The sequence below is a fragment of the Atractosteus spatula genome, chromosome 27 (genome assembly GCF_055471065.1).
Source record: "Atractosteus spatula isolate fAtrSpa1 chromosome 27, fAtrSpa1.hap1, whole genome shotgun sequence".
Lineage (NCBI taxonomy): Eukaryota > Metazoa > Chordata > Actinopteri > Semionotiformes > Lepisosteidae > Atractosteus > Atractosteus spatula.
Genome location: NC_142732.1, coordinates 11,575,927 through 11,588,501, shown reverse-complemented (window position 1 = coordinate 11,588,501; position 12,575 = coordinate 11,575,927). Strand labels below are relative to the sequence as shown.

General features: G+C 45.0%; 1 protein-coding gene across 1 annotated transcript in view; it reads right to left on the bottom strand.

Annotated features, from left to right (window-relative positions):
- Positions 1-428: 428 nt before the first annotated feature.
- Positions 429-12,575, bottom strand: part of LOC148814442 (phosphatidylinositol transfer protein alpha isoform) — a 28,781-nt gene continuing 16,634 nt past the window's right edge. The window contains exons 5-12 of the mRNA XM_088906713.1: positions 9,488-9,495; positions 7,658-7,732; positions 6,917-7,000; positions 6,624-6,701; positions 6,217-6,327; positions 5,019-5,141; positions 4,867-4,932; positions 429-3,422 (exon numbers count right to left, since the gene is read on the bottom strand). Coding sequence (XP_088762839.1) covers positions 4,885-4,932; positions 5,019-5,141; positions 6,217-6,327; positions 6,624-6,701; positions 6,917-7,000; positions 7,658-7,732; positions 9,488-9,495 — 527 coding nt within the window. The 3' untranslated portion in view covers positions 429-3,422; positions 4,867-4,884. The remainder of the gene's footprint in view (positions 3,423-4,866; positions 4,933-5,018; positions 5,142-6,216; positions 6,328-6,623; positions 6,702-6,916; positions 7,001-7,657; positions 7,733-9,487; positions 9,496-12,575) is intronic.

Sequence of the window (12,575 nt, the reverse complement as noted above, 5' to 3'; positions counted from 1 at the left end):
ACATGTTTTTGCAAAGCCAAAGGAATAGTAAAGAAGGAGATGCTGCTATCTCACAAAGCGTCGTTCCTTCTCTCCAGAGAGGTGTCAAGTGGGAGAGCAGAAATCTAGTGGGCAGCTAGACATGAGCAGGGAGAGCCCCCTCAACAGGACATGGCATGTAAGTACAGCTCCAGAGAAGGTTAAGAGCTTTACCAACCCATGCCAGTGCACCATGCTTCCAGCACGATTGCCCTGAGGGGTGACAAAGACCCAGTGATCCTCTTGCTCTGGAACGGAGATCTGAGGGCTGTCCTGGCCAGTAAGATAATAGATGTGTGTCTCCTGCTTCTCAATCCAACTGTGAACTCTCACTGAAACAGTCTACCCACTTGACTCGAAGAGCCTTTTCAGGAATTCGAGAACATCTTTTAGATTAAACAGACAAAAATCTGATCCCGTTTTTATTTTTATTAATAGTTGAATATTGAAAATAATTTTTTAGAGTAAAAGCTTTGCACAAACATCAGAATGACAACCGGATCCCAGAAATGGAGCTCAAACTTCACCCCTTTCTTATATCAACCACCTTGCTGGTGCTCCTCCCTCCCATCTTTGCAGGCTGGAAAGAAGAGGTTCCTCTGTGTTCAAGCGGATGTAGTGTTTTGACTGAAATCACAGTGTCAGAAATAGAATCAAAGTGAATTTGTAACTAATGCCAAAAATCCTGCCCTTATACAAGACTTAGCTCTTTCTAAGATTAAGGAACACGTGATATTCAAGCTTAGACCATCATGTGCAGCCTCACTGCCATAACACTGTGAAACAGGCTGGGACCTGGGCACATGAGTATCCGGTAGTCAAGTAACAGATGCAATAAGACTACACATATCCCAGACTGGCCAAGATCCCTTCAACCATGTCTGCTGGCAAGAGGGGTTGAGGTCTGGAGGTTGTGCCGTTAGTAGAATGAACGGGGAGGCATGTGGAGTATCTGTTGAAACCTCATCAAAACCTAGCAAGTCTTTTAAGTAAAGAACAAGTGACAAAAATAACTGGACTACCACACACAAGTTACCTACAAGGGAAATGTTAATGAAAAGTCCAACAGTTCTGAAAGTTATTGCACTTATGGGATAAGGAAGGAAAAAAGAGTAAGGCAATCTGACAGACTACAACTGGGTTCAAAAATAGTAAACCTCTACCCCACGTCACTGATGTCTTACATCTAAACAATTCTGAACAATAAAACATCGATTTCTGCTTCTTCGTAAATGCATTGCAATCTTGCGTTAACAAAATAAAAATGGACTTTAACCACCTTTTTCCAAGTGGAGTTAAAAATACTGCAGATCTACCCTGTTACACTGCAGTCTGCTGGCTCCCACTATAGACTACCAACACCCAGAAAAGCCCTCAGCCCGTGTGCCATCGACCACTCCCACCTTTCCAGGCAATACGGAAAAACTATCACTGATGCTTTCAGGGCATTGTTTCTTCAGTAGCATTCTCAGATTGTAGGATGTCTGCCATTTTTTACTGAAGACTGCAATGAGACCCTCAGAAGTTTGACTGTACTGCCCATTCAGGAGTACGGCCCATCTGAATTTATTGTAAGTCTGAGAAATACAATGTCCAAGAGCCGAATGGACTGGTAAACATATCATTTGCAGATGCCTAAGCTGTCAAAAGCAGAGCATCTGTAGGCTGATACCATTCCAATTCGGAAGAACAATTTGGGGCTCTGCAGATATTGGGCATATTAATTCAGTATGTGGATTTGTAGTTCAGTAATAATGAACAATGTTCGAACAGCATTACTGTACGTGGAATGTGGCTTTGAATTTCTTTCAAAGCAGCTCCTCTGGCCAGATGTGGCTGATGGCTTATTTTCAGTGGTATGAAAGCTCTGTGGTAGTTTTATTCTCTGTCCCCACAGTGTCAGAGGTGGCGAACAGGGGGTTGTTCTCAGGGTCCTCAGTGTCTGTCACCCATCCCACAAATCTGACGAGATCAATGGAATCCAACAAGGCAACCAAAGGCAAGATCAGAATATTCTGAATGCCTGTATTTACTGTGCAGACCCAACAGTGTGCTAATTGTAATGTAAACTGTTTTTTGTAACTGTAAACACTTACATAGACCACTATACACAAACACATACTGTATGAACCTATGTACTTAAATACACACAAAATCTTCAGATCCGAAACACAGACATACAAACGTGTACAGTGTACACACTCTGCACAAGGGACAGGTTCACATCTGAATCATGCCCTCAGTGAGTCTTGTACGATTAGTGTGACAGCAACCAGATAATCACAAATGCAAAGGTTTTGCACGCGTACACTGTACACACCCACTCGCATATGTATGCGGAACCAGACAAGAAATCAGCACAATATGTAATATTAGGTCAGATAAACAGGAACTCTACAGAAAAAATAATTTGTTTTTTTGCTTTGGACAATAACGTAAGTGTGACTTAGTTCAGCCTTTCTGTCCGTCTGGGGCACAAACCTTTTACACTTGGAGGACAGAGTATTACAGGTGGACTGCATGGGTTTCAAATGAAAATGATGCTTTGTGTTACACATAGAGACAGATGAAATTGGGGTGTTCCTAAATCTGTCCGGCTCTGGGGTTCCCCTCGTAAAGGGGAAGGAAGAGTGAGAAGATAATCTGGTCCTCAAGCCCAGCGTCCCTGGCGAAGCCTGTGGAGCCCAGCTGCTGACATGCACAGGGCTGGGCAGACACTTCTTGTGTCGAACCGAAGTCCAGCAGGGAGACTAACCTCACTGAAACAGCGCCTAAGCCTCTGATCCCAGCTGACAGAGACTCAGGGGAGACGAAGGCTTCAGCTACCACGAGTGTCAGATGTGAGCAGAGAGCCGGCTGACCACTGTGGGACGTGTGTATCTGTTCTTGTCTCATTTAAACCGAACAACAAAAACGACTAACTTACAACTCCACAATATAAGTAATGCTTCTAGAAAAAGGAAAACAAAAAAATCAGTAAAAAAAAATCCACAAGAAAGTCCAAAATTAAACAGACAAATTCAGCTTGGTCCAAAAAACACAGAAGAATACAAACAATTATAACACCAAAACTGATATCTCTCTAATAGTAATTCAATATACTGGTATATATATATTTATTAGCAATAATTATTACATCATTAATTTCTTTAAAGATCACCTTTTTGTTTTTTCTTTCATACTGTGCTGAAATGTGGTGCATATATATTGTGTAGCCTGAACAGGTGTTTTTAAATCGATTGCTAGTTTGTCTATCAGGTCACCTCAGCCTCAGGGGCAGGTAGTGAGACAGAGCTAGGAGCTCCGGTTGGATACCCTGGGGCAGGAAAGAGAAACAGCCGGGTAGATCCAAAATTGTGCCAGTAAAAATAGGTAGGGCTGTGTCGCTGGTGTGTTGTACAGATCTGAAAAGAAAGAAGACAAGCTGCAGTCAAGAATACATAAAAAGAGTTACAGAGAGTGACAGACTTCAGCTCCTACAAAGTCATACTACTGTACAACATACAACAGCCATATCAGCCTGCAACTCACAACTGGTAGTCCTGGTCAGTACCTGGATGGGAGACTTCCTGGGAAAGCTAAAGCTGCTGCTAGAAGAGGTGTTAGTGGGGCCAGTAGGGGGCGCTCACCCTGTGGTCTGTGTGGGTCCTAATGCCCCAGTATAGTGACGGGGACACTATACTGTAAAAAGGCGTCGTCCTTCGGATGAGACGTAAAACCGAGGTCCTGACTCTCTGTGGTCATTAAAAATCCCAGGGCGTTTCTCAAAAAGAGTAGGGGTGTTACCCCGGCGTCCTGGCCAATTTTCCCCCTGACCTTGACCAATCATGGCCTCCTAATAATTCCCATCTCTGAACTGGCTTCATCACTCTGCTCTCCTCCCCACTGAGAGCTGGTGTGTGGGGAGAGTACTGGTGCATCTGGTGGTGGTGGAGGGGATCCCCATTTCCTGTAAACCGCTTTGTGTGGAGTGTCCAGAAAATAGCTATATAAGTGTAAATAATTATTATAATTATTATTAATTCTGTATGGCATTGTTTGCAGAAAGGCAAATAATCACATCACAAGAGCAAAGCTCAGGGCCCTTGGCTGCCTTCCTAGCCTCCTGCTGCCCACAGGACGGGGAGCAGAGAACAGAGAGAGGGGCAGTAGGGCTCCTGAGGCTTCAAGGAATTTCTTCAAATGGGAAGAAATGAAAAAGGCAGGTTCAAGTAGGTAAGCGTGCCAGCATGCAGAGGCTGCAAAGGAACGGGACAGGTTTATCCCATGCTGAAAGGAAAAGAAAAGAGACCCAACGCATTTCCCTCTCTCCCTCACACCCGAAGAACGCCCCACAGCCGAAATGTTGTGTCTCTTTTCTTTTCCTTGACAATAATAATAATCAACTTTATTTTATATAGCGCCTTTAAAGGTGGCTTCTCAAAGCTCTTTACAGAATGACAACAACAATAATTAAAAAGAATACATAAGATAAAACAATTACAATATACAGAGGAGACTGAGGATGGTGGTACTAAGAAAAGCAGAGGGGTGAAGAATGGAACCAATCAAGTAAAGGCTTTTCTAAAGAAGAGGGTTTTAAGCCTGGATTTGAAGGAGTTTAGAAAAGGTGACTCTCTGATATCCTTGGGGAGAGAGTTCCAGAGCTTGGGGGACAGTAAGGAGAGCAGAATTGGAAGAGCAAAGGTTGCGAGGTGGGGAGTAGGGCGATAATAGTTCAGACAGGTACTGAGGTGCCAAGCCATGCAGAGCCTTGTAGGTGAGCATGAGGATTTTAAAGTCAACAGGGACAATGAGAAAGGAGACAGATGAGGGCCCAGGGCGGGGAGAGCGGAAAGCGGTACTCACCAGTCTCCATCTGTGCTCTCAGTCTTCTGTAGCCGTCATGCCCTTCACCGGGTCCCGTACTCGCATCTGCAGACAACAGGACAGAGCTCGCATCACCGAGAGCCGCCGCAACCCGCCGCACGCCACGCCACACTGCACTCGGGCCGACTGACCTCATCCAGCTCTCTCTTCGTCTCCTCCTCCATGCGGCGGATGTCATCCATGGTGAGCTCAATCCACCTGTCGATCCAGCAGAACAGCTGCCGGTGGAAATTCGTAAAGAGACGCTTCTCTTGCTGGCAAACACATAAAACGAAACAACCGTATCAAACCGCAAGCTCTCCTCACATTTGGAAACTGGTTTTGTTCTCATGAGCACCTTCCCTGGAGCCTGACAGCGGGCCCAGGCCAGTGATCTCCAGCTCTACAGCCCTGCCATGCTGCAGGCTTCGCTTACATAATACAGAACGAGTTTACTCATTCACCACTAGGGGGCAGCAAATGCTTTCAATTCCGCACAGGATTAAAATCCGAGGTATTGCATCTGAAAAGGTTAAAAACTGAAATACAATATTGTTCTTGTATGGTGTCCTTCATGCCTGGGGATCCCAGAGAAAAATCAGCGCAAACAAGTCTAGTTACAAGCTGTTACACAAAAAATGTTTTAAACAAATTTAAACGGCATTAGAAAGTTTAATACTGATTGGGAGGTAGTTCTGGACATAAGGGCTATAACAGCTTTGAGTTCAGTTTTCAGCCAACTGAAGGCAGGGTCATCTTCTTGGTATAACCACTAACTCTACTCTAAGTAAGTAAGCAAGTACAGCCTGAAAATAGGTCTTCCTGATTGGTGGTTTTCAATTACCCTGTCCCATTTTTACTCTGAAAGTCCCCCGTCTTCATGATGTAGATTTTGTTGGGAGCTGTACTAATCAACTGTAGGACCTCCCAGAGATGGGTATATTTATCCTGAACTCATGTGAAACACCCTAATTGCATACAGTTGGACTCCATTCAACAAATTACGTGACTTCTAAAGACATTAGGTTGCACCAGAGCCTATTTAGGTGTGCCTTAGTAAAGGGGGTGAATACTTCCACAATCACTTATTTTCTGTTTTATACTTAGAATTAATTTAGGAGGATATATAGAATTTTCTTTTCACTTTGACATTACAGAGTGCCGATGAATGGAAACACATCCCAAATAAACACATGGCGATTCTATAACCGTTAAATGTGGGAAAAGTCCAAGGGGGGTGAATACTTTTGACCGCCACTGTAATAGCTGCTTGTCACGGGATAAACCAGTTGCACGTTTCCTAGGACAGGTCCGTGCCAGACTGGAGCAGCCCTGTGCTCACTCCCTCACCTTCTGGATGAAGTTCTCGACTTTGTTCTGCAGACCCCACCACTTGAACTTCACCGTCACCAGCTTGTAGGCACACATGTGCGGGCAGTCTGTCTTCTGAGGCAGCTCTTTCTGCAAAGAGGGCAAGGAGACGGAGGCTGAGCACAGACCCACGACCACAGGCCGGGGGGGGGGGGGGTAAGGGGGGCATCTTAGGCTGGGGAGGCACTGCGAGCGCAGAGCTGGAGGCAGATGTGTGCTGTCCGATACCCAGCTCCACACACGCTGTGACGAAGGGGGAGCGCAGCCACTCACTCCTCGGGCTGCCCCAGGCAGGAGCGGCTCAGAGTCCCGTCAGCCCCACGGCCTGCTGGGAGCTCCCGGTAAGGCCCTGGCTCTGATCGCTCCTGCCCCAGAACACACTGTACCTTCCAGTTGGGTCCCAGCGGCCCGCGGCCCGTCTTCACTGATTTGAACTTGGCGGGGTCCTCATCCGGTTTGTAATCCTGAGGGCCAGAGGGAGAGCGGGGTGACTTCAGCACTTGGCACACAAGACGGCCACACTGCCAGCAAGGCCCCAGGTAGACAGCAATAACTTTTTTTTCTAATAATTTCTTTTGAGTAGAGAAACGACAGATCCTGGGATAACCTACAGTTGATTTCACAGGCATTCTAAAGCTAACAATAATGATAGCTTGTATCGACTGGGATCCACACTGACCTTTGCGTTAACCTGGCTGCGGTCGGCGATGTCAATGTGCACAACCTCCACGTTCTTCCAGGTGTCCGGGTCCAGCCCATGTACCTGCCCACAGCAGAGTTCATGGTTATGTGTACCGAGGACAATGAAATGCTTACTTGAGTATTTTCCTCACATGACCAATGACATAACAGATGACATAAAAGATGATATAACATTGACTTAGTTAATGACATCACAATTCTTGGAGACAAGGCCAGGGTAGCAGCTATAATGTTAACCAGCATTTAGATAGCAGTTGTGTATGAAATTCAGCAGTGGCAGTATTTTCAGAGCAGTGCAAAATTCAAGTGGTGGCAGTATTTTGAGTTCAGTGCAAAACAGAGGGGTGTAAGTAGGGGAGGAGGATGTAAGAGGTGGAGTTTAGGAGTCTTGTGGCTTTGGGAAAGCCATACAAGGTCTTTTGACTCCCCAATTGCAAAATCAGCACTTTGAAAAATACTTTGAAAAATGTCCAAGACACTGCTGCTCTAAATCTATCGCCACCAGATCCGGGGTAGCAGACGACAAACCCACCATCCCACCAGGCAAGGCCTCCCAGCCAGAAGTGAGACAAGATCAGGGATGGGCAGGTGACCTTAGTGCCGTCAGCAGGACGGCTCTGGGCCCCAGGCCACTGGGCTCTGGGCTCTGGGCTCCAGCGAGGAAGGGGATGCAGGTACCAGCAGGGGAAAACGGAGAGAAATCTGTGTCTTCACTTACATTCTCCTGAGTGCCATTGTCAGGTTTGTGCCAGGTCTCGATTTTGATGAGGAAGTTGTCCTTCATGTACTCGTTCTGTGAAGAGAGGTAAAAGAAAGATTTGCAAATGTTGTGGCAGCTCAAGAGTGAAGTGGGAGAGCTATAATCACAATCTATGCATAATTTAGGCAAACTACTTCAGTTTTTTAATTCCAATGCACTGTCTCAAACTAATAGTGCAGTTCTTAAACACACCAGCAGGGGGAGACCTTATCCATTTGTCAGGTTTTTTTCCCACATTTAATTTTCGTTCCTATGTACTGTACATCCAGCATGACAGCAGCAGACTTCTCGAAGAGCAGGGGTTTGCAGGTGAGAGGCTGTGTATCTCCACAATTCACGTGCAGCACGAGGACTGGGACTTGGAGGTGTTAAGATATGAGGAAGGTTGAGGTTTCTCCTGAGAGGAGGAGCGATATCATGGGAAGGAAAGTTTTTATTTTTCCTCCAATTGCTGGATGTGTGGGGGAGGTGTAGTCTGCCTGTTAATCCTGATCTGATATAAGGTTGGATAAATCTGTAAAAGTGTTGAAGTCGGGTGACATAAATGCCCCACTACCACATTCAAGCCTTGCAAAATGTTCCCAAACCACTTTCTGATTTATGTTCTTCCCTGATCACCAGATCAGAGACGACCCTCGAATTTACCTGCCCATGTTGGGCTAGGCATCTGAAGGTTGTTTTTTTCCCAGCAGGGTTCACCCAGGATTTGGACCTGCTTGTGAATCAATTGTCAACACAGACCCCCAGCTCTGCTGACTGCACTAGTCTGTCCCAGGACTCTTGTTCAGAGCAACATGGCTGCTCCCCTTCCCCTGTAGGGATGTGGTTACCTTCTCCTATTACTGCTGCTCTGCCCTGCAGCCTGACTGGCTCCATACACCCTGGAGTTGCAGTCTGGGAGAGCTGCTACACTGAACTCGCCTACCTGTGCTAAAGGCATCGTTACATATTGTCAAAATGAAGTCAGTACTCCAGAATTACAGAGGTTTATCAGGCACAGCCTGAACTAATAAACACAGCCTTCCTTGACATGAAATGTTTATTTTCCAAGTACAAATCCTTGAGGAATGCATTTAAGTGTCACTCAAAGCCTCCTTTGTTTGTAGACAGCAGCTTGACAGATGTCCCAGAGCTCACTGACACCCAGACAGCCCACAATCCTAGGCAGACCCCATTGCAGCCTCACAATCACACCGGGCCTTCCTTCCTGACTAGCTGGAAAACAATCTCTTATCTTCTTAGAAACTGTGGTTCACTGGAAGTGCCGGTGCTACAGCTCCTGCACCAGAGTCCTGATGGACCCGATAGAGTCATCTCATTTGTAACCTTTTGTTTGCAGGGGTGACCACATTGCATGAACACAAAATTCACCAGCTGCTGAGACTTCATCCCAGTTTGCTCACTTGAAAACCCAAAAGGTAATAATGTCCTGGAAAGATAATCCAGATTAAATATAGCAGGTGGTACTGTTTTACATGCTGACACAGACATTACATTTAACACAGCTGAAAAAAGATAGATCAGACGATGTGTCTTATCTTTCATTATCACTGCTGGTCAGAAAAACCACAGCGTCTCGCTCTCTGCAGTCCACAGTGAATGACTACCAACACAGCAGGTTGCCCGGGTCTCTGCTGCACAGAGGAAACCCAGGATATTCAGGCCCACCCAATCCCTGCGTTGTCCCACCGGCTCAGCTTGTGCTCTGAGCCTTTACAAGCATCACAGGAGCCCCCGAACACTGCAAAATCCCAAATGCAAATACAGCTGCCGTAGAGCAATACTTACAGTAATGACTGCCCGGGGAGAGGAGACACATGGAAGAGAAAAACAGATAAAAGGTGATTAGAACAGGTTAATGCAAATCAACTGCTGCTCTGAGCTTCACTGCACCACATCTCCCTGCAGACATGAGAGCCACCATGAACTTGTGCTGTGCTGAGGTATGACACAGTGCAAAGGGACATGCTGCACAGCACAATCTACTGGGGAAAGAGACTGTTCCAGCTCATCTCTGCTGGGGAAAAGTGCCCTGTAGCCTAGAAAGGTGTGGTGCATTTGTTTTTCAAAGTTAACAGCTGGACGGCAGAAATGTGTTTTCTGAAAGAGACTGTAAAAGTCAAAAAGCTGCAAATAAAGTGAAAATCGAGAGAACAGCATCCAGTGTAGTGAAAAACAGTTTTTCATCACTTCTTGTGAGAAATAACTAGAGCCCATCTGAAGAGGAACAAACTGCTGGCTGCAGGAAAAGGCTTCAAAGTCGTCTTGCTGTCAGAAAGGGGTCAGTGCAGCGCGAGGCTGTAACTCAAACCAAGCAAGTGGCCTGAATAATTCAGCAGAGCAGCTGGCTGCTCATGGCAGGGGAGATAGAGTGACCAGGCCACAACACAGGACAGGCACAGGACATTCTAACTAACATTAAACCCCTGCAAAACACATCTGCACTGTCATGACAGAAATGGAGCTGCAAAAAAGCTGTATTCTTATGATACTAGAAAAGAAACACAACGTTTTAGCTGTGGAGCCTGGCTGCATAGCTGAAACGTTGTGCATCTTTTTTTCTCTTTTTAGCATGGAATCAATTTGCTCCTTTGCAGCCTACGCATGCTGATGCAGCTACCTCCATGAACCATGAACTTCTTATGATACTGCCCTGTTATTTATTGGACCAAAATATTTTCATGTGTTCAAATAATCAGCTATTAAGGTTCCGTCACGATTCCTCATATTGTGTAAAGTTACTCTAAAACTTCTTGAAGCTGATTTAGGATTAGTGGAGGAGACATTATTATTAATTAACATTCACTGCAATTTTAACAGCTAGAGCAAAATCCAAGGTGTTCAAGCTGACCAAAGTAAAAATTGAACTTGGGCATGGGACCTGTCAATGGTCATCCTGGCCAGCACCACCTGTCCAACACTGAAGCAGTGCTGTAAGACAGAGGCTGGGCAAGCCAAGCCCAGGATTCCACTGGGATCACCAGGGACGAGCTGGTCTGTCTCCGTTCCTGCAATTCCTGCAGCATTTATGGGCATCTCAGCAAGGCGTCACAAAAGGTCAGTTTTAAAGTAATAAAGGCAGAAGGGAGCTGTGAAAACTTAAATCTATTTCCTTTTATCTGCAGGGATTTGGGTCTAAAACCTGTCCGCTTGCTGGTTACCTGTCTAAACAGCATGTGTAGTTCATACATACTAGTGTGTGTACACAAATAACCTTTGCAGAGAAAGAAAAAACCCTGCGTAACAGAGAGGCTGAGCATTTTTTCCCTGCACTATTGCATCCTCCATGAACTCTTCCTGGAATGGACTGCAGCTCACTGCATGCAGCAGAGCACTCATCTGAGGATCAGATCCCTTCTCCTACAAACTCTTATTCTTTCCCAGCCTCATCAAATGCCTGGATTCAGCCTGGCAGGTGCAGTCACACTGTATCCCATCACTGTGAGTGTCAGACAAGGTCCCCAGGCAGAAAGTCATATCAACAGACCAGGGCACTAACGTGGGTTACTGGAGTCTGCAGCAAGCCTGACACTGTGGCTTCAAGAAGGATGAACCAGCAATGAAGCCAGCAATAGCATCTCCTTCTCTTGTGTGTGTCTCTCTATGGTGTTTATGATCCCATACTCTTAAATCCGTCAAACGAAATCATTCATAGATTAAATCTGACCTTTGAAAATAGTCAGCTCTCTATCTAAGGATATATTCCATTTCTTAATTTAGGACATTACTGGTTATCACTTTAAACTGCTTTGGTGCAGCCAGAGACAGGTAGCGTGACGTAGTGCTTGACACACAACCAATACATGCAAGCAACATGCCAGGATGCACAGCATCACAGAAATGACACACAGATAACAGGGTCATGTCTGTGTCAGTGCTCCTCCAGCTCACATCTCCTTAATCTCATCCTTCATCCCTCAAGCTTCATGAACAACTGATCTGTAAGGGTATTTACAAGACCCAGAATGCATCCCCTATTCACAGGTCTTCTTTTGGGGACTTAGCTTTTAATTTGCATTATTTACGGTGTTTTTCAAGACCGCATCTTCCATGCAAATCAAGAACTGTCTGTACAAGTAGCCGTTTCTAAGACGCTAAAATAATTTATACATTGTCAGCTCCGCACTTTGTCACCTCATAAATTATCATCAGTCAGCAAAACAAAACTATCAAATAAAACTTTCAGGTGTTTTTTCTCCCAGTGGTTTTTCTCCCAGTGCAATAACCGTTTTGTCAGTCACCTGTGGGAGAAAAAGCTCTCCTTCAGGTACATGAGGTATCCAATCAGACACAGATATTCTAGTTAGACTGAGCCCTCCCGACTCTGGACTGACCGGTTCAAAACAGAATTGAAAGAGGACAAAAGCTTATTCCTGTGAAACTGATGACTCGTTTGGAAAAACAAGCTGTATAAAAGACTATACAAATTAATTTCAAAAATGGTCAACACATATTCTTAAATACCAAATGAGCTAGAATAGTCGATGGCTTTCTTATGTTTTTATTGCTTTCTACATAAGACCTTTCTTATGTAATCGTAGACAAATTTCCAAGATTTAATTTTTGAAGGGGAACGTTCCATTTATGAAATAAAATGTATTTGTTCATTAATTGATGGATGGGCATGAATTGACAAGTTCATTCACGATTGTCCTTTCTGATGTCCTGTACATGTTTCCACTGTGTAGTTGCTTTTCACAGATGTCCATGCTCAAGAGGTAAAGAGAGTATGAGACCATTTAATGAAATAATAATGAACTTATTATTTAATTAACCTCTTGTAATTCCACTCGGACTCCTAGGTGGAGAGGTAGCTATTGAAGTGAATATTTTGAATTATCAACTATACAGTAAAAGACCTAAAGAAGAACCCTGT